At 40.6% G+C, this 24,007-nt stretch overlaps 1 protein-coding gene across 1 annotated transcript in view; it reads left to right on the forward strand.

Annotated features, from left to right (window-relative positions):
* AGBL1 (ATP/GTP binding protein like 1) overlaps nt 1-24,007 on the forward strand; it is a 248,195-nt gene that overhangs the window by 61,205 nt on the left and 162,983 nt on the right. The window contains exon 16 of the mRNA XM_032700663.1: nt 23,415-23,595. Within this exon, the coding sequence (XP_032556554.1) occupies nt 23,415-23,595 (181 nt within the window). The remainder of the gene's footprint in view (nt 1-23,414; nt 23,596-24,007) is intronic.

A 24,007-nucleotide genomic window follows, 5' to 3' on the forward strand; every position in this document is an offset into this window, starting at 1 on the left:
TTTTTTATTTAATTTTTAATCTCTACTCTTCACATGTAACATGGGTTGACAACTTTGAGGAAGTGTGTGTGAGTATTTAAATTGTCTTAAGACATTTTTGGATGTTAAGTGAATAGATCTGATTACCTCACTTAGATACTAGTCTAGCAGTATCCAGAGGGATTCAGTGATATGGTCAAATTTCTCATTGCAGAATTCTCATTTCAGGGTTATGTGGAGCTATTTGAATGGACTCCTCATAATGTCCATTCTACATGCATAAACTAAAAGAAAGCTCAAATATTGGAGCTGGTGATAATTATTACTATCTTTTTTGGTTCAGGTTTAGTTCAGTCACTGTGGTTACGCTGCCATTACAGTGCATTCATCTAGAGTAATATTTTTATTATAATAATTTTATTACAAATTGAGCTTTTACCCTGAATTAGCAAATTGATGATCATGAACATGCTTTTCTAGGTTGAAATATTATCAAAAAATAGCCAAGTGCAGGCTACATGGGAATTCATAACATGCATGCACACACTGAGCTTTAATTGTGGAAACTGGAGGCAGTGTCAAAGAGAAAACTGGATTGTTGGTGTTGCTATTATCAGTATTATTATATATCAGTATTAGTTACACTGCAGTAGCAGGTCTTAAGGGGCCAACTGAAAGAAAATAAGTTGCAATATTTTATTGGAGGATTGAAGCCATCTAGAAGAGACATGCAGTTAACACTTTTTTCTCCCCAAGTGAGGAGGCCTTTCCAATGCTGGTACAAAGCAAAAGCTAGGTCAATATTCGGATTTATCAAAGCAAGGACTTGGAGTGAGTCAGTCATATGATGAGTGAATGTCCTAAACATTGAACTTAAACTTCTTTGGCTTTGAGAGGACTTTCTGAAAGGTGTGTTTTGTCATAGAAAAGCAAAACAAGAAGTTTCAAGGAAGTATCATGATATAAATGTGACAATGTTAGGAGGCATTGCCATTTTCTGGAGCACTGTATTCTCAGGGTAAATTAGACTGCTTATTGTGGTGTTAAAAGAGAGTCTGGCAGGTTTTCAAAGGCCATTAACCTGTCTGTGAAGTCAAGGCTTGGCTTGCTTATTCAGCACAGGTTTACTGAAAGATTCATAAAGTGTCTAGGAATGGTTTGGACAGATACTATTTCCAAATGTTTCAGACCGTTGTAATATACTGCATCTGAGTTCAAATTGCAATTATGTGGCTAAAGTCCTCTTTATTTTCAACATAAATAAATACCTCCTGGTTTACGAGAATATTTGAAGCCAATGGGAGCTTGCAGTTCTCATTGAAATGCCATGAAATTATGTGCCCCTAAACCCTTCCTCTGAAGCCTTGCAATACAACAAGATTGAAGACTTCCTAGATTCATCCACAATCCAGTGGAACTCAGTCAAAATAGAACATGTAGAAACCCCATTTGTCTAACTGAAAAAGAAATTGTTTGGGGGAAAGACATTGTCAAGGCAACACAGCTCATCTCAAGTTTCCAAGACTATAAAAGTAAACACCAATACTCTTAAGTGATGAAAATATTTATTGTTTCATCAAGTGGAAGAACAGCAAGGCAGCACACCATGTTTTATGCTGTGGGGATGCCTCTAGGCAAATCAGAATAATCACGTATGAGCTTATTTTGTTTAAGTAACTTGTATAATTATGGCTTTTGGGGACACACTTAGCGTAATTTGTGCTGCTTTGTGGCTGTGATCAGCACTTGCTTTGCAGTTTCCTCATCTTGTTTAACACACCCTTGTCTCCGTGAAGTGTTTTGGCTGGTTGAAGGACCTATTTGTCAATGTTTTCCATGCTAAAAACATAACTCAAAAGCAACAACTTAGCGCTAAATATGAAGGGACCAAAGGGTGGAAGATTTCTCTGTAACAACTCCCGTTGCTTTGTACAGTCTCCATGTGTGTGTATTTCAGCCTGAGAAGTGACGTGGAGCTCCAGGACTGGGCAACGGGGCACATGGGTAATAAATACAAATTGATAGCCCTTGTGCTTTCCTTCTGGTTCTGGCTAATTCATAGTTTGCATGAGCTATAGCCATTTTGATTTCCTATCAAATTTATTTCTCCTTTGTACATTTAATCTGCACCTTGAGAGTTTCTTTTCAATAATGCAGGTGGCACAGGTAAAACACAAATCTCACCAGGAGTTCTTAGTTCTTGCAAATGATTGTACTTAAGTACTCTAAATCCTTCTCTAGTTAAAAACATGAGGAGTAGGAAAGGTTACGAATAAAGAGGCATTGGGTGGGTGAGGAGTACTGGGAAGGCAGCAGGATCAGCCCAGTAGGAGTGCAGTGGGAAGGAGTTATTGTGGTACTGGAGATGCTGATGGAGTGGGAGCGGCCCAGGGACAGTGAGGGCATGGCATCCTCTGTGTCAGCTGTGCTTTATTTCCCTTGCTCACCTCTTTCAGATTGCTCTTGTCAGGCTTTTGATTAATGTGGCCCTAGGACGGTTAAATTTGTCTGAGTTAAATTTATTAACGTGCACCTTGTTAATAGGAAGCACAAGCCATGCACGCTCGCAGGCACTGCACACACACCGTGTGCTGAAGGGAAGAAAAATGGGCTGCTGCTTCCCTTCATTACGCCTTGTTTGTGTGAGGCTTTGATATTCACTTTAGGCTCCTTTCTCCTTCTTCTCTTCCTATCTGCCCTTTACGTGATGGCAGTACACTGAATAATTTTTATTTAATGCTCAGTTCTGAAACTGATATGAATAGAGAAAGAAGTGAGCTGGGAACTATTTGGCTTCTTGTGCTTTGACTCTCAGTCATGCAACAACTTAGTTACAAACTGCACAACCTCCATTCAAACTTGATTGATGTCTGTGGGTACCTGGAAGTTGCAACAAAAGTCTGAGGCTGGTCAGTGGTCCCTGCTGGGCTCTGCAGCTCCATAGACTTGTACAAACAGAACTGAGAATATCTATCCTGTTGGGTTTTTGTGGTTGCTGTTTTATTTTAAATCTGCCCTTCCTGCTATTGTGCGAAGACTGAGCATCCACCTAGTAGGGATGTCTTTGCTACTCATTCGAACTGCAATATCCTCCATGGTCTTGTGATAAAGCCATTCGTTTCCCATTCTGACTCTGTGAGGGTGACTTTATTTCTGGCTCTGCTAGGTCTAGCCTTAGACACTGCCTGATGAGAGTTAAAGGGACTTTTGAAGGGAGAGAGATTCCCAAGAACTTTAAGAGCATTATCAAATGAATGCAGAAACAGGGAGAAGGATAAAGCTTCCAGTCTTTGTGCCAACTGCTCTGTGAATTAGTAGGAGTTTGCAGAGCTCTGATTTTCTTGGATTTGCCACACACAGAGCCCAGTGAAGGCAGTGTTAGCAGCATGTATGGGTACTGAGTAATAGTTTGCAAACTCTTAATTCACAGTGTTATTTATGCGTGCAAATGTGCAGTGTGTAACTCTACTAAACTCCCTGGCAGACAGCTGGGTAGACCCTGTGAGCCATAGGACACTGTTATTATAACTGACAGAGCAAATGGACAGAGTAACTCTTGAGGGAAGTGTAAGTAAAACATCTAAACACTGATGCACAGGCAACAATAAAATTGTCTTCTTGTTAAGAAAGTAAAGGACACTGATATGTTGCAAATTGTAACAGAGCAGTGGAATTAAAACCACCAAATGCAAAATGATTGGAGAGAGAAGGACACTCTACGTTGCCATGTGAGTGTTTTTCAAGAGGCATTTTCTGGCAGTGCCCTGAGTTGGGGTGGATTTGGTCTCACCTTTAGTTAGAGAAGGGAAGGGGCAGGACACCTCTGAAGTGATGTAGAGTAGCTGCCATTCTGGTTAGTGCTAATTCAGAGGAATAACTGAAACAGTCCCAAAGGAATTCCTTAGAGGAATGAAGATTTCTAGGGGTGTAGGGTAGTGCAGCAGTGCACTACTTCAGCTGATGACTCCCAGCATTGCTGCATTCTCAGTTGAAGGACATGAGCATCATATGTCACCACAGGGGTTAATCCTTTATCCACTGAGAACAGTGTCACTGCAGAGTGGGACAGGAAAATGATTGTTAGTAACATAATGAAGAAAGCAACTGCAAAGCTCTCTTCATGGTTGGTTGTACTGTTGTCATCCCCATTAATAATCCTGATTATTCAGTGTGACATGAGGATTCCCCCAGTCAACACACCTGATGACTGTCCTTTTAGCAGTGTGTAGCCTTACAGAGCTGAATCGTGGGGTTTAAAGTTAAACCAAAATGTCCTAGCTTATTAGCAGCAGGGGTGAGGGAAATGAAACAAAAATGACACAAGCAAATGGATTTACATCTGTAATAGCTGTCACTTTGAGATGTTCTTCTGTCATCACATGTCCTCTTTATGCATGGCTGGGGAAACCATTATGAATACTGTCAAAAAAGATAATGACATCTGCTTATCTTAAATGTAGTCTTTTGGGGAGTTGAGGCATATTTTTTGCCTGAGTCTAAGCATATTTCTAAAGATGGAGAGAGTAATATTTTTGGGATAGATATAGCAGGATGCTTCTGCCCTTTGAATCTGCAGATGCTCCTGGAAGGAGAATGAGCGATAAAGTGAGACTAATGAAGTGTCTTTGCTTGCTCTCATCTTAAGCCTATGGAATCAAAAAGACATAGTTGCTGGGAAAAATATTCTAACATTTCTCAGTTTGCTTGTATAAGCTATTTAGATGATTGTTTTGCAGCTTTGGTATTTTCTTAGAAAGAAACAAGCCCTTTACCTTTAAATATAAATTGCAACAAAGAGTAATTCCTGAGCAAAGAACAGCAGAGGATGTGAATTACAGGGGCCACTTATGCAGGATACTGGGAAATAATGATCATGTGGAAAATGTACACAGTTTAATTAAGCACATTGATTAAATCAATATGACTCAAACAGCTTAGTGCTCCAATCAGCTTAATCTCATTAAATGTAATTCAGGCCTCGATAATTGATTAATAATGCATTATAGTTTATGAATTATTGACTCCAAGTTATTATAACTGTGCCTGCTCCCTGCATGGCAACTGGTGTTGCATGTTAATTACGAAAGGCTCAAGCTCTCTTCTTTTGAATAACTTTTTCAAATCTGGAGATGACATATCTCCTAGTGAAACAGGGATCAAATTAGATCAACACCTTATTGGAGTTAGTCCGCCCCAAAGGAAACTGCACACTTTAAAGGAAGCTCTCCTCTAATAATGTCAAAATAGGGAGGTAGAATGACCTGCTTTGATTGGTAATGATCTTTCCAGCAGGCAGAAGAACTGCCTGTAGTGATTGAGTTGGAGTGATAACCCGGCATTGTGCTGGTTGGAAACAGTTCCCAACAGCAAGCACATCTGTTGCTCTAGTGTTATTGCATGAGATACCTCCTCCAGCACACATGTTCACACTATAGCCAATGCTGCTGAACCCTGAGGGCACGTTTGCCTTCCAAATATGGAGCAAGCCAGTTCCCCTTATCTGTCTGTGTGCTGGCTGGTTTCTCTGGAGAGGTCTGATAGGCTTTTACAATGCTATTTGCACAGTGCAAATGTTACACAAGAAGAAAGAACCATTGCTACTACTGATGACAGTTTCAGGAGAGAAACTAAGAGCTGAAGAAAGCCTCTGCTCCTCAGATGGCCCCCCATTAGATGGCATTTCAACTGAATATGAACAGAGGATGTTATCTCAGACAGACTGTTTTTCTAGATACCTACACAGTTAACATGGTCCAAATTGCAATCTTATGAAGACAGAGTCCACTAGCATTACACTCCCTTAATATATCCCATTTACAGAACTTGTTCTGCTTCTTCCTTTCATCACTTCGGTATCTCTTCTCCTTATTTCTGATTATAGTTAAAAGTGAACAGATTTTAGTGTGCATAGAAATTGAATGAGATGATTATAGAACGCTGGAGAAAAACATTTTTTTTCTTTATTCTTGCATCTGCCATAGTGAGGTTTGAATCTTTGTATTCTCTTGATTTGAAGATTTGCTCCTCATTTGCAGAGCTGCCAGACAGAGGTGCTGGTTCCTCTCTCTCTTTGTACCAAACACTTTGTTTTTGGTGACAGGAAAAAAAAAAAGTCAGCTGTTGTGAAAACTGTGATCCTGTTTTAATGCAGCAGTGAAGAAAGGCTGAATAAAATTATCATGTGTTCTACAGTGCTAAATAATTACAGAATGGAGAATACATTTTTTTTCCCACTTGAATAGATAGTTTATCAAGCATCTGAAACCAAAGCAACGATCTCCAGGTATGCAACACTGATGGTGTGTGTTCAAAATTTTTCAAGATTGTCTTTCAATTTCAAACACCTCTTATATTTTTCTTTCTGATATCCCAGTCACAACACCGTGGCAGCCCGTTGCAAAAAGAGCAGACAGATTTCTGCAAAACTATGCTCCTGTTTGAGTATTCAGCCTACTGCCATAAAGGTGGAAGCTGATTGAATAGAACATGAAACTTGTGAGGCAGACACGGGGTTGTCTGCAGACTGAGGCCAGGATTTTTCATGATGTATCAACTGCTCTTTAAATCCCAGCGTTTGGTGGAACTGACTCTGCCAGCACAGCTTTGACACTGTGGTCAGCCTTCTGTGAGCTTGGCAAAATGCATATTAATGTATTGAATCCCAGTAGTCAAGGCAGTGAGGAATGGAAGGAAAACACTGAACAAGGATACTAAAAATGGGCCCTGAAGCATAGACAACCACAGTGGCTTTTTGCAAAAAGAGAAAGTAAATATTAGGGTAATCTCTCATTCTGTCCCACCCTTTGCCTTATTCAGCATGATGACAGAAAAATCTCACATGACATAACTTGTAGTGTTCTTCATCTAGCTGTAATTTTCTATATTTTTTTTTAATAAACTTGCTCCTGAAATTTGGAGATTTGTTCTAAGCCCTCCTCTTCTTAGGGGGCAGTGCTACAGAATTTTCTGCCCTTTCTTCAGCATTTTTTCTGCTATCTTTCCTTCTTTTAATTATGTCTTATTTGTCTCTCAAGAGACTTTTAACCTTTGCATGTCCTTTCCAGAGTAGAAATTATCTGATTACCAGCAGCATTTTCTGGAACATAAGTTAGCAATATCTTCTTCGTTGGTATGGACTTGGGCTAGAACATCAGGAGCTGGACTTCAAGATCCTTGTGGGTCCCTTCCAACTCAAGATATACTATGATTCTCTTAGTAGTGCTTGGCACTGGTTATGCTCCAGATTTTCAGAACATAAGAGCCTTTTCTGATACACTAATGAATTAAACATCATGAAAATCTAAATTACCATATCTTAAATTATTTTAATTCATTATTGGTTTGTCAAGTGCCTCAGAAGTGTCTTCTCACAGGAGCTTGGTACTACTTGTATTTTTGCTATAAGGCACTGAAAATTATCAATGAAACTGAAAATGGTTTGGTTGTATGTATTACTTATTATTACTTTGGAAATTTATAGTCAGCTGCTTGGAACATGCCTGTCTTGCAACACCCCAGTGCCTGTCCTCGTTGCAGTGGAGCTACAAGCTTCCATAGGAGTGATAGGTTGCCCAAATTCCTGCCTTAGCAGAAGGGGGGGAAACAAATTCATCTTCTCTCCCTCAGGTGAAAACAATCTGTGAGAAACCTGCAGGTATTATGCTTCCAGTGGCCAATCTCTTTCTGGTAAAGGTATGGAAATATAGCCCAGCAGAGCCCCCAAGCAGCTTTTACTCCCTCAAATGGTGAACAAGCATTGAACTGCTACTAGATTTCTATTATCATCTTCAAACTATGGCATAGAAAAAAACCCCCGTATTTCAGTGAGCTGCACATTTTCCGTGCCTGGCCATAAATTCCAGTCACATACAGTCCTGTGGGGCATATGCTAAAAGGTCACTGTGGTACAATATAAATTAGCCAGAGAAGCATTTGAATTAAGTTAAATCTATTCTCAATGTGATGGAGATGGGTTGTGCTAGGGAGGACATAATTTTAGGGTCAGATTGTCTCTGGAGATTAAATATTGTTAGGAACAGCATCTTTACTATGGGATGTAGAGTCAATGCTTGTGCCTCAAGGTAAACACAGGTCAGGAAGGGGTTCCTTCAGCTGGTCACAATATTGCCCAATTGGTCATGTCTGATACTGCACAGGTGGGTGTTTTTCACAAATCATGAGGTCTGGAGCACCTGTGATGTATAAAGTGGGTTGGCTCGAAGGTAGTTTGGTTTGCCCCTTAACACCTACATTAAGCTAGTTGCTTCTGGGCAGTAGAGCTGAAGGTGTGACAGTTTGTGGATCACTCTTGCATTTTGGGTACAAGGTCAGTAAGAAGTTCCTCAGGTTAAAACCTTCTGTAAGGTAAGAAATTGGAGGTTTGTAGCAGTAGAAGTGTTGCTTGAATGTGATTTTTTTATTTTTTATTTTCATATCTTCTCTGCCCTCTCTGCTCTTGTTAAGGTGATTAAGGAGTATTACTCTGAGAAGAGGGGATGAGCTGCTGGCCTGTCCCAGTGACCAGTTGTTCTCCTTTCTGTTTGGTTGTACCTCCTCATTGATAACTACTACTCAAGCTGTGATCAGAGGGTTGGGGGCAGGACAGCTGGTAGATTGGCGTGGTGAAAAAGTAATCTGTAGCTGGAAAGCCCAGGGTGTGTAGCACATGTACCAGCTGTTGTCGGACCCAAATACTCACTCTCACCATCAGAGAGAACAGTTTTTGTCTCTGGTTCAATATTTTTTCCTTTCTGTTCCAGAAAGGCTGTGCTGGTACACAGATTGAGCTTGATAAACATTGCTTTCTGGTGCCTGACGATCTCATGGCAACAAACTATTTTGAATAGGAAGATTGGGAAGAGTGGGGAAAAAAGTGGAGTCTGCCACTCTTCTAGCAAACCATTGCCTTTAGTTTGGAACTCATCTTAGGGACAGTTTGTTAAGTCTTGCACAGATTGTGTTAAAGAATTGCTAGGCTGTGACAGAACCCAGTGTGTGTCCTGCTAACAGGGAACTCTGCTACTCTGAGGTGTTTTTTCATGATCCTGTGACTCTTGAATTTTTCAGTCTAACAATAGGCTTTTGCTTGCACAGGCAAACCCTTCCTCAACACACAGAACTAACAGACTGTTGGGAAACAGTGTGGGTGGCATTATAACTTTCATGTTGTTTTCACCTTTATCCTTCTAAATTGGGAAGTTTCTTGATGCTTTTAAATCTTGGCTGACTGGTTTGGAGAGACTGTCTAATGTGTCTGACTTCAAAATAGAAAAGTCATTCAACTGATACCTCAAGGCATTGAAAACTTTCTGGAAAACAACAATCCAATTTCTGGATTTAATGTTCCAAACTATGCATTTTTGTCTGATAAAGGCTGACCTAGCTAGTCATGTATTACAAATGCTTGGAGCTGTTTGGATTGTATGGAGCAGCTTTACTGCATGTTTGCCAGAGCTGCAAGCAGATAGTTTGTTCAGCTACTCTGCCCATATTCATGCAAGGGGCTCCACACTCATGTGAAACGTAGCAAACACTATTTCTATGTGTTGATCCTAATCAAATGCTTTTTCTATGTGCTGATCCTAATATTAATCTATCCAAGAGTATTACTGAGAAAGCATATTTGCAATACGCTGTGGGCATTTGTTTTTCTTCTGGTCTTGTATCTGTAATTCTGAACACCTGCTATTTCTAATTTCCACCTGTAAGTTGATTTTGCTGGGAGGGCCTATGCAGATTTCTGCCTGACCTGTTTAACTGACTTTAATTTCTCTAATTGGAGAACAAGATCCATTCCTGTATGACTGACATAGCCAATCTTATACCAGTAAAGTAAGTGCAGCAATACACTGAAACCAGTAGTTGGTAGATACCACAGGCTTGATACTTCCTGTTTCCTACAACTGACAGATTCTAAAAACAAGTATTTGCAATTAATGGGCTGCAATTATACAGAAATACCAAAATGAAATGGGACTAAAAATACCCCGTAATGATTTTTAAAAGGCCATCCTGTTAATGAGAGGATTTGTCCATCTCTACATCAAAGAGAAACTTGTTAGCTCTCCGAGCTTGCCCACCTGTTTCTAATGCAGAAATAGAAATTGCTGAAAAACAAGCAGAGGCAGCTGCTATGCTCAGACTGCAAATGTGCTGATAAGATCAACGAGTTGACGAGTGACATGATAGATACTGCAAAGTGCACTAGTGTTCCCAGAGAGCTAAACTTGGACTTCTGTATCATTTCAGGGCATTTATTATGTGGCTGTAACACTTAGAAAATGACATCCATCAAATCACCAGTGCATTTAAAATTTAATTTGCTGTATCAATTGCAATTGTTGTGCTGCTTAGCTGGGGGGGGAGAGGGGAAGTAATTTTCCTTGCCACTTTGCAATTCTTTTTATAAGCTTTTACTCATCTTTCGTTGTTGAATTTGCTTAATAAACTGTCTTGAAGATTTTTCTGGCTTAGCCTGGATGCTACTTCTCTGTCTTTGAAATAATGAGATTAAATAAAATACGTTGAAATCTTTATTAAAACCTGACAGGGGCAAAGGTGATAAGTATGAGTAAATAAAGAAGTCAGAATGGGGTTGGAGGTATGGCTTTGCCCACAGATAAGGAAGGACTTGTAGATAACTTAGGGAAAATATTAAAAGACACTATGGAGTTTTCTTTGGAGTCTCCCAAATGTTACAGAATTTTATTTTATTTTATTTGTTTTATTTTTCAAGCAAACCAGAGAGACCTTCTTCAACATCCTGTTTTATTTCCTCATTTTTCCCTTACTACTTTCATATCATCTCTCACTTTTTCCCCAAGTCTGAAAACTGACATAATAGTGATGGATAAAAGAATATCATAGTGCTCTGCAAATGTGTGTGTATTTGATAATTTTGGTAAGGATGGGTAGGTTTCAGAATGAAAATGGCAACTGATCTTGGTATAGGACAAATAATATAACTGAGAGAGGGCTCTACTGGTTATGTTTAAGTACACATTTTAATTCATTTTCATGGCTCATGAAAAGAGGAGGAAGTGATTTGAAGTAATGGATTACATAGAAATTCACTTCTAGGGTGAGCATGGATGGCACAGAATTCTTCATGACTGGGGCTTGGGAGACAGATGTGGAGCTTCCAACACTGATTTTTATTTTATCCTTGGGCAATTTACTTGATTTTTCTGTAAATTCCTTCTTTCATAACTTGGAACACACTTGAAACATGTAATTTTCGGTCTAATAAGTGTTTCAAGAGAAGGTGAGTGAGATGGAGTTTATTATCGCTGGCATCAGGATGACTTTGACAGGTCTCCCAATGGATGTTTAGGTCCCATGGTGAGCACCTACCAGAAGGCTGTAACTAATGATTGAAGTAGAGATGAAGAAAATAGGTAGATGGATAAGAGGGCAGGAAATCCTTAAATTCCTTGCTGGTTAGGCTATGCCTGCTGGAAATAGAAATACAGGGAGGCTTTTATTTTAACAATGAGGCTGTAGTGGATAACACAGCAAAAGGTGTCTGTCACTTGATTTTTCTTTTTCTTTGTGCTTGCTGTGCTAGGGGAATCTCTGAAAAAAATGAGGTTTTGTTTGTTTGTTTTTTAGTACTCCCTACTCCTGTAGTCATATGAAAAAGATGCAGAGCAGAGGTCTTTCTTTCCCCATACTGACCAGCAGTGGACAGGGTAGGCTCAAAAAAGATTAGTGTCTTGCTTGCTTTGTCATTTCATAGTGTTGCAGGTCACCCTCAAACAGCTTGGGAATTTGTATTGCTGTGGAGTAGGAAAGTGCACTTAGCAGAGCAGGCCATTCTTAGACATTGTAAATCCTGGCCTCTGGCAGCCCAAGCTGTTTAGCTGTGTTTTATGAATCAGGTCATATCATGTCTGTCACAGCTTCCAGATGCCAAACTCCTTCTGTGACAGTTTTGTCAAGCATTTTTGAAAGGGCACAAAAACAATGGCTTGAGGGTCACCACGAGGCACAACTTGACACATGGGAATTGTGCTTCACAAAGAGCTACTGGCCAGAGGGCAAAAGAGTGAGCAAGAGACAGATGAAGGACTCGGGGAGTTTCAGAGGCTGGGGTGCCCCCACTATCCCTATTTTCCCCATTTTTAGCCCTTACTAACCATGAATGAGCAATAAACATGTAGTGAGATGCTTATAGACTCTGAGCTGGCATAGGTGATGGCCTTGCAAGCTATGCAGAAGGTCTGTAGATACACTTGAAATAACACTACTGCTCATAATTGATGGCTTGCCCCTTAATTTCATATCCTAGATCATACCCTTTTAATCAGAATACTCCCAGGAACCACCATCCAGCTTGTCAGAAATCTCTCCCACCAGTTGGACCATCACTTGCCATGCAGACAACATGACCTTGTTTGTCAGCCTATCAAGATGTAATGTGAAATTAGGCTCAGCCCAGACAAAATAATTACTGTTTGCACAAAGGGTAGTGCTCCCCATGAGGCCATAGAACCTGCCTCAAATGTAATTTAATAGACTGAAATCAAATAAAATATATCAAATTAAAGCATGCAGCTAATGCATGCAAACTCTAAAATGAATTTGGATTATAAACAGGCAGTGAGACTGAATAGCTGGTTTCTTCATCCATGAGGGAAGTACACTAAATAATACAGGGAAAAAAAAGTAATTCAAGGAGATCTTTTGATTTTTGAGGGTTGATGGGGATGTTAGATGTCAGGTGAAGGTTATTTTTGATCTAAGGTGTTTTTCGTTAACTGTATATTCTTGTAGTTAGAAAACATCAGTTAGAAGTCTCTTTATATTTTGAAAACAAGGTATTAGCACAAGAAGCTTTGTTAGATACAGCAGGAAGATAAATCATCTTTGCAGTGCTAGCCATTAGCCTGTCATGACCATGATTTACAGGGATTTTCTTTTATATAAATAAGTGTTTCTTTTAAAAGCACTGAGTTTACAGAGCAGGAGATGAAGCGGCAGGAGATGAATTCTCTGGAATATAATGGTTTCGATATGAGTGTTTCTTATGGCAAGTAAGAAAGGAGCTCATGCTGTGGATTATACAGGCTGTATAGAGTGGCTGAGCTTCAACAGAAGGATTCTGTGGAAGGGTCAATTGAAAAAGTTTGAAGTTCTGTGGGGGAAGTGTTGGGGTGAAAATTCAGGAAAGCATCAGGATTGAGGAAACGTTGCATTATCAGCTTTGTGAAGTTAGTCTGTGTACTACACATCAGAAATTCAAACTGATTAGAAGCCATCACTTGTACTGTTAAATTATTTCCCCTAAAAGAACCTGCTGAAGAACTTTTTAAAATAAACTGAACATCACTTACAAAATAATGAAATTAAGAACAAAAAGCTCTCTTATGTGAAAACTCCCACTTTTGCAGTGATACATGAAGTTCTGAGGAAGGACATCATGTGTTCCACTTCTGTTCCTTCTGGGACTGCCAAGAGTGTTCAGCAGCCTGACTCCTTTAGTCATGAGTAGCTCTTTCTGTGTTTTGTAACAACTTGTGGGGATAAAAGAACATCTTCCCTCTCCCTAGCCTTCCTGCCACCTTATTTCTTCAGACTAGTCTTCCTAGTTGACATTCTGCTCCCTGTAGTGATTGATGTAGGAAGACATCATCCTTTAGATATCATTTTGCTATCATCTGAAGGGAAGAACTTACTGACCTGAGACAGCAATTGCTTAGTCTTACCACACACTGTTCAAAATTTCTGCATGTTACCTATTTTATGTAGTGGCAAATTTTGGTCCACCTAGTTTTGTCAAGTATTCTGGGATTCTGATTATGCTGTATGATCCTGATTCCTTCTTCATCCTTAGAGTGTTTTCCATAGTAGAACTGCTGGAAAAGAATATGGTATGAACTTCAAGGTTCATATCTGTTATTTTCCTTGGAAACTTAGGTTCTGCTTATGGTCTGTCACTCAACGTTGGTTGGCCAACGTCAGTTTTGCTCTCATGATGATCTGATTGAAAGACCTTTTATGTTGACTCTTTATCTTGCTCAGACGTTTGGGGAGTTCATCTAAGACCTTACCATGAAGACAAAATTCACTAGTCAAAATTTGGAGACAGTTTTTACCTTATCTATCTCTTGTTTGTGAAAGCAAGAATTTCCTTTGGGATCAGCTCTGGGTAATGTAATTCCAAGATTCAGGATAGACTTGGACAGCAATGATGTAAAAATCAATTTAGTGATGCCACAAATTAGGTCAGCCTGAAGAAGGTCCTTTACTGTGAAATTGTTGACATAGTGAAGTGTTAGAAAACATTTTCATAGACTCTGTTTTCTTTTTCTCTGAGGGTTTTTTTTTTGCATGTACGAAACCACACAATTTAGAACTCTCATAATTTGCTTAATGCAGGAGAAATACAGAGTAATGTTTTTAAGAAACATTCCCTGCTAGAATATTTCTGGAGCAATGAAGTGATAAATATCAAATCAAGTGAAGACCAAGAATTTAATTTTTCCCATCAGAGGCAATCTGTGATGCTTTTTATCTTAACAAAAATTGATATTTTATCCCTTTGACAATGAGAGGCTCTGATTGTACTTCCTTTTAATATATATTTTATTTCTTTCAAGTCATTCCCTGAGGAAGACCTCAAGTCAGAGGCAGAGATGGATCTGTGTCTCTTAAAGGCACAATATGTATTTAAGAATAATGCTGCAGGTGGTACTAGGTGGGTTTTAAATCTGTTCTGTATAGATAGTAAAGAGCTTTTTGTTATAAACTATAGAATTTATTTTTTGAGGAGCAGAACAGGTTGAAGTACTGCACAATAGATAACTTGTTTTTCTGTTAAATTTGACTGTTATTCCCAGTGGTGAAAGAGGTGCTGACAGAGGCTCTGTTTTTCCATGCCCATTTTAGGGCTAAGAGGCCCCTGTGCAAGTCCTCAGTTGATCTTGACCTACTGCAGTCACAGAAAGACTGGACAAAATATTGAGGTCTTCACACAACTTTTTACCATTCCTCTCCCGCCTGGATTCCCAGAAGGAGATTTTTCTGGCAAAATAAGGGCTTCTCAACTGGATCCACCGAAGTTAGTAAAGAAAACAAATGCCTGTTGGGTTATTTGTGTCTCCAGCTACTGCAAGATTGCTGTGTGCAGAATGACTTCTTGTGCTCTGGGCGATGTAGTTTTAATGTTAACTTCTACCTCTCCACAGGGAAGACTCTTTAGTGTAACTCACTGATATTCAGCCTAAATGTTCCTTTGTGGAGTTTCATCCCATTAACCCTGGATTCACCCGAATTTAGTGCTCTGAGTTATTCTTCTCACTGCTCTGCCTGCTCTTGAAGCAATGGCAGTGAAGGGCCTGGGGTATTGTACTGGGGGGTAAAGGCTGTGTCTCTTGTAGGCAGGAGACATGGGTTGAGGCATCGCTCACCATGTGAAAGCCATTTGCTCCTGGAGAGTGTTCCGGGGGCACCCCCTCTGCGAGTGACTCCTGCTCCAGACTGTCCATCTGCTGCCCTTAATTTCTGCACAGAAGCTATTAGTGCCATCCACAGAGCAGGGGACGTGGCTGGAGGGCAGCTCATGCTTCAGAGTTCACAGCTCAGTGATGCTCTGCCCTGTAGGTGCAAAGGCAGATTGATCCCGTCAGGGATCAGATAATCGTAGATTTCTCTGGTGGGGGATCTAACTAGAAAGTGCAGTTGTTGCTCTTGCACTGTTGAAATGTACCTTGCAAATGAGACAGATGAGCTGTGAGGAGTGGGTATGTAGAATGAAATGTAAAAGCAAGGGGCGAAAATATTGCTGGTTTGGAGCTGAAGCCTTATTAAAGTCCTGTCTGTCCTATTTGGGCAAATTCTTTCTAAAGTATCGTATGTCACCAAAATCCCATTAAACTGTCACATAAATTACCAGGGTTTCCTTTTTCCATCACTGTGGATTACCCAGGGAGATATTTTTATGACAATGGAAGCTTTTTCAGTCTGCTCCTCCTGCCTGATTTCATTTCAGATGAAATCCTTCTCCCAGAAAACAGCCCATGGATTTTATAGCTCTACGGATCTCTGCACTCTGCCTGTTACAGCAGTTATCCTGCAGGTCTCTGCTGCACTTATCTCCTGCCTGCACCTTCTTTTAGTCATGGGACAGTTTAGGGCAGTGGTACTAAATGAGACCACTGTACAGTCTGTTTTGATGGATCTCTGTTCCAGTGTCTTCCAGTCTTCTGAGCATCTGCTGACTGATTCTCTTTGAAGGTCAGTGTTATCTTCACACAAAAACCCCAGAAGGTGAAATTCATCTATACCTAACTTGAAAATACTACTTTTCCCTACTTACCATCTCTCAGAAGGTTTGCATCTCTGCCAGACAGTCTATGTTTTTCCCATGCTGACTGAAATACATACGGATTGATGGTCTGGCCATGGCAGTACAAAATACTTGAATATCTGAAATTGCCTGCTGCCACAGAACAAATTAAGGCCATAATGTGTGTGTTATAGAAGCAGGGGATGACAGATCCTTGCCTGCCTTTTGACAGATAATCTGGAGCTCCCTACCTCAGCTAGCTAGATCATATGATGGAGCTGATCTTAGTGGTTGCTTTTTAGGCCTTTCAAGGGGCACATACACAGAAGCTGAGAACTGATACTCTTAAGGATAGTAGAAGGGCTTTGCAAGATCATTTCTAATGAAAGAAAACCCACTAATTATATTACTCCAATCTTAAAATTGTAGGACTGTCACTAACTGAGCAGGCAAGACAGAACTTTTCATAAATAATTCTGACCTGTATGTGGGAAGAAGCCCAAATGATGTCACAATATCATGATGATGAAATATTTCTGATTAGTCACTAGTGGCTAATTGCTAACATATTTCAAAGTGCCTAATATTAAGTAGTAAGTAGATACCTTGCATCAAAGAGACCCTAGGAGATGGCTGAGGTGCCTTGTTGACTGGAGTAGTGATTCCAGCAGCTCTGAGAACACAGAGCTAATTCTGGAGGAGTAGGAGAAATCATGGGCTGAATTTCTAAAGGAGGAGCTAGCATGACTTAGGCCTCGTGCTGACACTGTTCTGGGCAAGTGGAGTGGCTTGATGCAAGACTTATGAACAAGGACCCAGCAGGAGGTAGGGCAAATGTGCTGGTGCAGCAGTGAAAGCAGTTGGGTCACTACAGGCTGGCTTAGCTGATAACAACTTGTTTTCTTTTTATGCAACCTAGTCCCAGTGGACAGCGAGGACAACTGATTGCAATCTCTTTTTATAGCAGCCCTTTGCAATTTAAAGGTTATATTCTTCCTCTCTGTTCATCTTTCTGTGTCTGAAACCTATTTTCTCCAATTTTTCTGCTGAAGTTAGGACTCCTGAACCTTCTACAGTTTTTCAGTTTTCATCAAATAAATTTTAAAACTATGGTGGACAACAGTGGGCACAGCACTGCAGCTATTTGGTTTTGCTTGCTGGGTTGAGCAGAGCAAAGTGACAGCATTCCTTGCCTTAGCTGTGCCGTTGCCTGATAGTAAGTCCCAGGAGAGCTGCCATTTTTGCAACTGCTCTGCATCACTAATTCATCTGGTATAATTCCCTGATCCTTCTTGGCAGTACTTCTTCCTAACCAGCTGTCCCCCATCTTGGTTTCATGCCCTTGGAATCTGGCTGAGGGGAGTAGACAGACAGCAGCAGTGAGCACAGATGTGGGAGGTGCACCCAGGTAGAGGAACTCCTCTGCTAGTGACAGCTCTGGGAGGAGGTCATGCAAGGTAGCTTGCTTGTTAGCAGACTAATAAGGTACCTGCATGGTTTCAGTTTTGAAGTTGGATGATATTTGGGCAGCTTAGAAGGTGTGCAGAAGGAGACAGGATATGCCAGTGAATGTTGAGTTGGCATACCCAGAAATGGATGATGCAGTGGTTGGAAATTTCAGCTACACAAATGCAGGTGCACACACTTGTGATGGGAATGTTAAAAACTGAAATAAATTGCAAAAGGTTATAGTAGGTTTTCCATGGGTGTAAGTTCTGAAAATAAGGTTCAGTTGTTCCCCACTCTTCCCCAAGAGGTACACTTTGATTTGAACAGGAATTAGTTCATTTGGGTTTCCTTTGTTTTCAGTCACACAGAAGGTCCTGCTAAATAATGGTAGTGCTTCATGCTTCCTTCAGTGCTTGGTATTTTGGAAACTCACCCAAAATGGACTTGACAACTTGCTTACCAATTTCCTGGAGTTAAAACCCAGCAGTAGTAGGATGTCAAGCTGAACTGAGGCTGAGCAGTCTGTATTCATATTCGGCTCCCTGATCATCTCTGATTTGAGGTGAATGAATTCATAAAACACATACACAAAAGGAGGTTGCCAAGCAACTTGCAGTCTGAAATTTCCCCACCAAGTTAGGAAAGTAGAGAACAGGCAGCTGAGACAATTTGTAATTTCACTTCTTTGCCATAGGTAACAGTAATAATACATATAATATAGATCTATTTAAGAAAGGGAGAGCTCATTGATAATTCTGGAAAACAACAGCTGATCCTGCTAGACTGTATTTTGCCTCTGTCTTAAGATGTGTGTGCTTTTGGAGCATTTAGCCAAAAATAGGGTCAGCAAAGAGACAGCAATATGAGGCGAGGGGGGAATAGAAAGGAAAGCATTATTCTGTCTTAAGGCAACTGAAAGACTGACTACTAGTGGAAAAGTTTCAGGAGGGGAAAAAAATATCTGATACAGATTCTGCCTGAGACGAGTCTCATGTTTTCTGTGATCTCAGTATTTGATGCTTTTTACAAACATACTTTAATATATTCATTGTACATCACACCATATCCTGTCTTCTCTCTGGCTTTGCATAACTATGCAGCCTTGGGCATATCAGATATATCCAGGACAGGATGCAGCTGTGACATGGAAGAGCTACATCATGGTCCTCCTGTTTACCCGTCATTTACTCACAGAATACCCTGTGCTGGCCTGGGCTAGTTAAGTAGGGAGAATTTAGCTTTCTTGGTTTCTATCTACTGTATCCCCAGGTAAACCTGACCCTTTGATTTGTGTAACAGTCACGATAGTGATGTTGTACTTGGGCATAAAGCAGAAAAAAGAAGCCTGTGTCTTAATGGCCCTGGGCTTGTGTAAAGGGAAGAGAGGTATGCAGAGGCACAGCCAGAAAAATTTCAGTCAAGACCTGGATCTAGGTTGAATTTCTCACATGCTGTGTATATAATCCCCTTTGACTCCTTAAAAAAATCCAGCCCTGTGTTGTTTCAATGCCCTGTGCCTTTATAAATGGCATGGTTCAAATCTTAGCTTGAAATAATTTAGAACAGCAGCCCAGGTAAGGGCATCTGGAACTGCATTTCTTTTCATTTCTATGCTCCTCTTGATGAAGGACACTGCTGTGTTAATGGGGTTTTGTTCCTTTCTTTCAGGCTTCTCTTTCCTCAACTGATGTCACGATCAGTGACATTAAAGTCACCTCTTAGTGAACCTTAGTGATATCATGACTAGAGAAGGATCCTGAGAGGCAGGAGATTAACCAGCAAGTTAGCAAGACTGAAAGAACAAAGCCCTTATTTTCATGCATATATCCACAGTCAAAAATGAGTGAAGAGAAGGAGAGATGGGAATTAGGTGATACATTAGTTAAATTATTATTCAAAGATTCTTTGCTCGAAGTTTTGCAGGAGGTTCTTTAATCTCTCACCTTGGGTATTGTTGGTGCCATGTTATATTCCAGGTATGTCAAAATGTAACACAGCGTAAGGAGACATGATTTGTTGGATAAGGCTTTATGTAGCATGAAAAGGTTCCTCTACTTTCCCTTTTTATTATTTACATTCCCAGAGAAGGTTATGTGTCATGTGGGCTTTGCAGAGATAAATGGCTAACCTCAGCTTTCTGGCAGCTTCCTGAAAACTTCGGGGGGAGCTGCCTAAGTGTTGGCCTGAGGATTCTCAAGACTTAAGCTCAGTTCTGGTCCTGGAAGGAGATATATGAGAGGATGTAAGGCTGTGTGTTCTGAAGATAGGTTTAGCAGGGCACAGGAAATAGTACAAGGGGGTCTGAAACAGCACAGAGAGAAGGGCAGCTGAGCACCAATAGAAACCAATAAGCTGTACTGGGTGGTACTGAGGTGGTCTGGTCAGGACTGCAATTATGGGGGTGCTGGAAGTCAGGAAGGAAGTGAAGAAGCTGAACTGAGTGGAGAGATCTTGGATGGTGCTGCCAGCTGAGTGCAGAGTGTAGCTGGCCAATGCTTTGTCCACTACTTTCATGAGCTCTAATGCTAATTGCAGTTAGCACAATAATTCCAAGGCAGACAAGTAACTGGATATGCTGTAAAACATAGGTTTGGGCGACTCCTGCTGTTTTCCAGGTGTTTCAAGGGTAGCAAGTTTTATGGCCATGTCATCAGCTTTTGCTCTATTTGCTGCTTCATTAGTTTTCATGCTGGGAGCACTCTGGGGGAGCAGCATTAGGATGTGGGACTTGGCTGTGATGGCTCCTGTGAAGGGAACAGGCAGTTAACAAGCTCTGTGGTTTCCTTGCTTGTACATACCTGGGTTATGATTCTCCTGTGGGTGGGATGTCAGAGCTGAGGATGTGCTTGGCAGGAAGGGATCCTTTAAATGAAGCTTTAACTGGAACAGAGAGATTTCCTTGGCTAGACCTGCACGCTATTGGGTCCTCCATTGTCACCCACAGGGAAACAGTGTAGGTAATTTCTGGTCTCTTCCCCTGCCCTCCTATTTCCTGAGTTTTAAGATCTGGAAGCTCCAGAAGCTTTTCCAACACTGAATATAAGTAAGATGAGCTTGACTTTGATGAGCCTTCAGAGGAAAAGCAGAACTCGGGTCTCTGCCAGTCCCATGCTATTGCAATTAGCAGAATTATGGCAAACTATTCTGGGTTTCTGACATGAGAAAACCCTTGCTTAGAGTTTCTTTTATTTTTCTTATTTTAACTGGGGAAAGAACTTCTTAATTAAGATGCTGAGCTCTCTCCCAATATACAGAAGAGGTAAGAATTGTTAAGGCTGTATTCATCAATTGCAAAAGAGAACACGTTTTATTTTGTTCTGTGCTATTTACAGCTGTTGTCCATTAGAAGTCCTCAGGAGCCTCATTCCCAGCTACAACTGCACAGCCCTGTGAGTTTAGCTCAGCAATGAGCCTTCAAAACAGCACTAAATCATGGTGATGGGAGAAAGAAGAAAATGTTTGGAGAAGGCAAAATGCAGCTGATGTCCTTGGGAAAGCTAGTTTTTGTTTGTTGTTATTTTAAAACATTATTAAGGTAAATGGTAATGCACAATTAGCTGGAGCAGAACAGAAATAGGGTACTCTAATTTAAAAAAAAAATCAGAATGGCTAGTAGTTCTGCAGCAGCTAAAGGAATCTTTTGCAATCTGTAAATGCCTAAGGCATTTGTGTATACACATTGATCCAAATGTACTAACCCCCCAGTATGGTGAGATGTAAGAGTGATAAAAGCCTAATAAGTGGCTATTGAGAAACAGAGTCCCAGTTGCTTTGCTGGACCAGAAGGTGATTGCTCTGCATGAGCTCTTTGAGCTGAGAGAGCAGTTCACTCTTCTAGTGCCCACCAACTGCTTAAGAGGAAAGCATGGAAGTATGGAGGTGTTGAGGGGGAATTGTTTCCAAACCTGAGTACATCCCTGTAAGATGTAACTAAATTGTGCTGTAACTCAGCAGAACTGTGCAGAATATACAGTTAAGGAGAAAATTAATGCTTATTCCTTGTTTGACTGTGAAATGAGAAATTTCACCTGTATTCTCAGCTCTGTCTCAGCCTTTGGTTTGTCAGACAAACAGCTAAACAGCTCTTTAATACCATTTACATTCTTTGGGGTAGTGTTCTACCTCCCTGTTATGCTTTAATTGATTAATGATTTGTAAAGCATTTGGAAACTGAAGGGTGGCTTTGGGACCTAAGAAAAAAAGGCATAAACTTGCTAATTCAACATTTGCTTACAAGGGTGCTCAGCTGAGGCCTTTAGTTTTGTCTTCTGTCCTGTTACCTGTCCCAAGCCTGTCAGCTGAGGCCCTTCAGTTCATGAAGGGAACAGAGCCTGAGCTCTGATGTTGCCTGATAGAGCAGGACAAACCTATCCTGGTACCGCTGTGATGCCCTGACAGATAATGCTTCCCACTAAAGTAAATCTGTCAGGTTGACTTGTGACAACGGCCTGAGATAGTGAAAGCTCACAAAAGGATCATTTTAAGACAGATAATTGCTTTCTCCTGTCCTTTTATTTTCTGAGCCTGGCAGGTGTCTCCTTCTGCCTTCTCCTGTTTCCTTGGCCCATCCATGGAGTATGCTCAGCACAGATGGGATCTTCAAAGAATCTGCTGTCAAACTTAGTTTTCTCTAAGCATATGTATACCGAGAGTTTTTGGAGGCTTGCAACTAGACCAAATGTGTTTAGTGTTTTTTTCACAGGAACAACAAATAACTTATTTGATAACAAGGAAACTTTTGCTGTTAAGTTGCAAGTCTGCTTTGAAACAGGATCAGTAAAGATTATCAACGAACTTTATAGTAAGAAGTTGGTTTATTTTTTGTATTTAGAAAAAAGCAACCCCCCAAAACCTCTCCCCATCCCAAATTACCACAGCTTATGTTTCCCATGCCAAATGTATTGCTAGAAACAGCTGAACTCTTCTAGTTGCAACTTCTGAAAATCAGCTTTGCCATCTGAGCATCTCTATTATATAAAACCGAAAAATGTCTTTCCACTAAATATAACAGCCTGTCTTAACTATGTGCATTGTTATTTCTACTTTTTGTTGGATGGTTTTGGAATAATGGTTAACTTTGAGTACTCGACCTCTGCAGCTTATCTGATGAACTTATTAATGCATTTTCTTTAATCATATCAGTTTAGCTTGATTAATTATGATTTTGACCTTACAACATAGGTTTGTACCAGAGATCAGGCAGCTTCCATGTCCTTGGAGCCCTTATGGGTGGGCAGATCTGCTTCAATACTTATAAAATTCTGAATTGGTAATGGTGAAATACTGGAAGTAGAGCAGGACCTTAGAAAATAAAATAATTTCTAGCTGGCTTTTAAACCTTAATGAAGCTTGATTGGATGAAACTTCCAAGAATTGCTAGAAAGCATGCTGGTGCCATTTGGAGAGGCAGTAACCTGCACATACAGAATGCTCTCTAATGGCACATATAAGTATCTGCACAGAATAGACAAGCAAGGGGATCAGATGAAACTGTCACTGTGCTGGTTCTGAGGACCAAATCTGTGATCAATTTACAAAGAGTACCTTGAGGAAATGCCTGGACCATTTAGGGATGTATTTTCCTTAAAACGTGTTTCAGATTGTTATCGCAATTCAAAAGGAATAAAATCTACTTGCAAAGATATTATTCAGAGAAAAACCCTGTTCAGTTTTGGGATGTTTTTGGTTTGTTTTCCAGGCAATCGTCCTTATGTGTTTCTAACAGCCCGTGTTCACCCTGGTGAGAGCAATGCCAGCTGGGTGATGAAGGGGACCTTGGAGTTCCTTGTGAGCAGTGATCCCATCGCTGATCTCCTGCGGAAATGCTTCATTTTCAAGATCGTGCCCATGCTTAATCCTGATGGAGTCATCAATGGCAAGTGAGTTGTGATATGTACTTCTTCTGGGGTTTGGCTGGGTTTGTCTGCTGGCTTTACCCCTTGTGCACCTACCGGATCTTTTCTTCAATAGTCAGGAGAATTCCCTTTGCCATGTTTTATTCATTCTGTTATCAATCCTGTATGGAAAATGTGACTTTGAGACATGGCCTACTGTGCTGTCTTACATTTGTCAGGTGTATGTGATTCTGTACTGTCTGTGTCCCTAAGATCTCTCAATTGCCTGGATGGAGTGTTAGTTGTGCTGGAGAAACAGGGTCTTTCTTGATAAATGGAGGTCTATCCTTTCTGCTTCAGCAGTAGGGCAGACCACACTTGCAAGACAGATATGCCTGGGAAGAACTGGCTGTAATTAATGCTTTGTATAGCCTGGTAGGGGGGAAGATGAGTAAGG

The sequence above is a fragment of the Chiroxiphia lanceolata genome, chromosome 12 (assembly GCF_009829145.1).
Source record: "Chiroxiphia lanceolata isolate bChiLan1 chromosome 12, bChiLan1.pri, whole genome shotgun sequence".
Lineage (NCBI taxonomy): Eukaryota > Metazoa > Chordata > Aves > Passeriformes > Pipridae > Chiroxiphia > Chiroxiphia lanceolata.